The 2,500-nt window shown below is 53.3% G+C and overlaps 1 protein-coding gene across 1 annotated transcript in view; it reads right to left on the bottom strand.

Annotated features, from left to right (window-relative positions):
• Nucleotides 1-2,500, bottom strand: part of sox9a (SRY-box transcription factor 9a) — a 3,525-nt gene that overhangs the window by 120 nt on the left and 905 nt on the right. Inside the window, exons 2-3 of the mRNA XM_062531031.1 lie at nucleotides 1,890-2,161; nucleotides 1-776 (exon numbers count right to left, since the gene is read on the bottom strand). The exon at nucleotides 1-776 is cut by the window's left edge and continues 120 nt beyond it. Coding sequence (XP_062387015.1) covers nucleotides 1-776; nucleotides 1,890-2,161 — 1,048 coding nt within the window. The remainder of the gene's footprint in view (nucleotides 777-1,889; nucleotides 2,162-2,500) is intronic.

Genomic DNA, 2,500 nt, shown 5'->3' with positions numbered 1-2,500 from the left:
CATGGGCCGGTGGGGCGGGCTCATGTAGCCGAAGCCGGAGTAGAGGCTCTGATTGGCCGAGACGGCGGCGGCGGAGGCGTGGCTATAGTAGCTAGCGCCGCCCTGCTGCTCGTAGTCGTAGTGTGGAGGGGGGCGGGACACGGGGGCGGGGCTTGTAGAGGAAGGGGCGTGGCCTAACGAGGAAGAGGCGTGTCCGTAGGAGGGCGGCGGGCTGTAGTGGCCGATGCTGAAGGCGCCGTAGGCGGCCGAGGGGGGGGGAGGGGGAGGGGGGGTGCTGGCTCTGGACGGCTCGCCGTAGTGACTCGGACTCAGCTGCTCCGTCTTGATGTGGGGGGGGCGGTGGCCCTCTCTCTGCACCTGCTCTACGGCGCCCCCTAGTGGCGTCTGAGAGTGCTGCGGCTGCTGCTGCTGTTGTTGCCCCGGGCTGGGGCTCTTGGCCAGCCATGAGGCCGCTGCCGCTGCTGCTGCTGCTGTTGCCCCACTGGCCCCCCCCAGGCTGTAGGTGGCGCTATAGGCTGCGGTGCTGCTGGGGTGTCCGTGGGGGGGCAGGTACTGGTCGAACTCGTGCACGTCGAACGTCCCGATGTGGGAGATGACCTCGCTGCTCAGCTCGCCGATGTCGACGTCACGGAAGTCGATGTTGAGCTGCTGCTGGTGGCGCTGCTGCTGGTCTACCACCAGGGGGCGCACTACCACCTCCCTCTTCAGCTCACGCTGCTGCTGCTGAGCCTCCGTCTTGGGGGTGGGGGGGGGCGTGGGGGGGGCCTGGGGCTGGCCTGGGGGGAGGGGGGGGGGGGGGGGGGGTGGGGGGGGCAGCATTAATACAAAGAGATACACAGGACACACACATACACACAGAGAGTACAGACTTAACACACACACACACACACACAGCGTTAACACACACACACAGAGAGTACAGAGTTAACACACACACACACACACACAGCATTAACACACACACACACACACACAGAGAGTACAGAGTTAACACACACACACACACACACACACACACAGCATTAACACACACACACACACACACACACAGAGTACAGAGTTAACACACACACACACACACACACACACACAGCATTAACACACACACACACACACACACACAGAGTACAGAGCTAACACACACACACACACACGCACACACACACACACACACACACTCAGCGTTAACACACACACACAGACAGCGTCAACACACACATACAGACAGCATCAACACACACATACACAGCATTAACACACACATACACAGAGAGTCCAGAGTTAACACACACACACACGCACACACAGAGTCCAGAGTTAACACACACACACACAGACAGCATCAACACACACATACACACACACACAGAGTCCAGAGTTAACACATACACACACAGACAGCATCAACACACACATACACACACACACACACAGAGTCCAGAGTTAACACATACCCACACAGACAGCATCAACACACACATACACAGTAACACTGTAAAGCTCATCTGCAGTAGCCCTATTCACTATGTGGCTACATAAACTTCAAATCATTAAGATAATTCACTATGTGGCTACATAAACTTCACATCATTCAAATAATTCACTATGTGGCTACACAGAGACCATGTGGCCACATGATCACTGAAATAATTCACTATGTGTGGCTATAAACTTTAAACTAGTTCCACATGATTCTAAACTCTTTGGCTCAAATGCAAAGCTATTCTAAACGATCTAAAACAGGTAACATCTATACGTGTAGATTAGTAATATATATCACACACACACACACACACACACACACACACATACATCCCCTCGCGGCCAGATCAGAGCCCCCCTGACGTGTGCTAAAAGGATCTGCGCGTGAGGTGAGTCGCGTGTCTTACCGGAGTGGTCGGTGGGCGAGTGCACGTGCGCATCCCCGAGGCTGGAGGCCGGCGAGTCCGCCTGCTGCTGTTGCAGCGCTTTGAAGATGGCGGTGGGCGAGATGTGCGTGATGTGCGCGTGCTCGCCGGCGTCCTCCGTCTCGCCCTGGCCGTTCTTCACCGATTTGCGCCGCCGCGGCTGGTACTTGTAGTCCGGGTGATCCTTCTTGTGTTGCACGCGCAGTCTCTCCGCCTCCTCTACGAACGGACGCTTCTCTACCTCGTTCAGCAACCTGATGATTTAAATTATGTTACCGTTACCGTTTACCGTTACCGTTACCGTTCAGCAATCTGGGACAAACTATTACATATTTAATATCTGAAGTAAAATATCTCCACCTCGTTCAGCAATCTGATGATTTATATTATGTTACATTACCGTTCAGCAATCTGGGACAAACTATTACATATTTCATATCTGAAGTAAAATATCTCCACCTCGTTCAGCAACCTGATGATTTATATTACGTTACATTACCGTTCAGCAATCTGGGACAAACTCTTACATATTTAATATCTGAAGTAAAATATCTCCACCTCGTTCAGCAATCTGAACATATATATTATTGTTC

This window comes from Sardina pilchardus, chromosome 3, assembly GCF_963854185.1.
Source record: "Sardina pilchardus chromosome 3, fSarPil1.1, whole genome shotgun sequence".
NCBI classification, from domain to species: Eukaryota; Metazoa; Chordata; class Actinopteri; order Clupeiformes; family Clupeidae; genus Sardina; species Sardina pilchardus.
The sequence above is the reverse complement of the archived record's forward strand: the minus strand, read 5'-3'. Positions and strand labels throughout refer to the sequence as shown.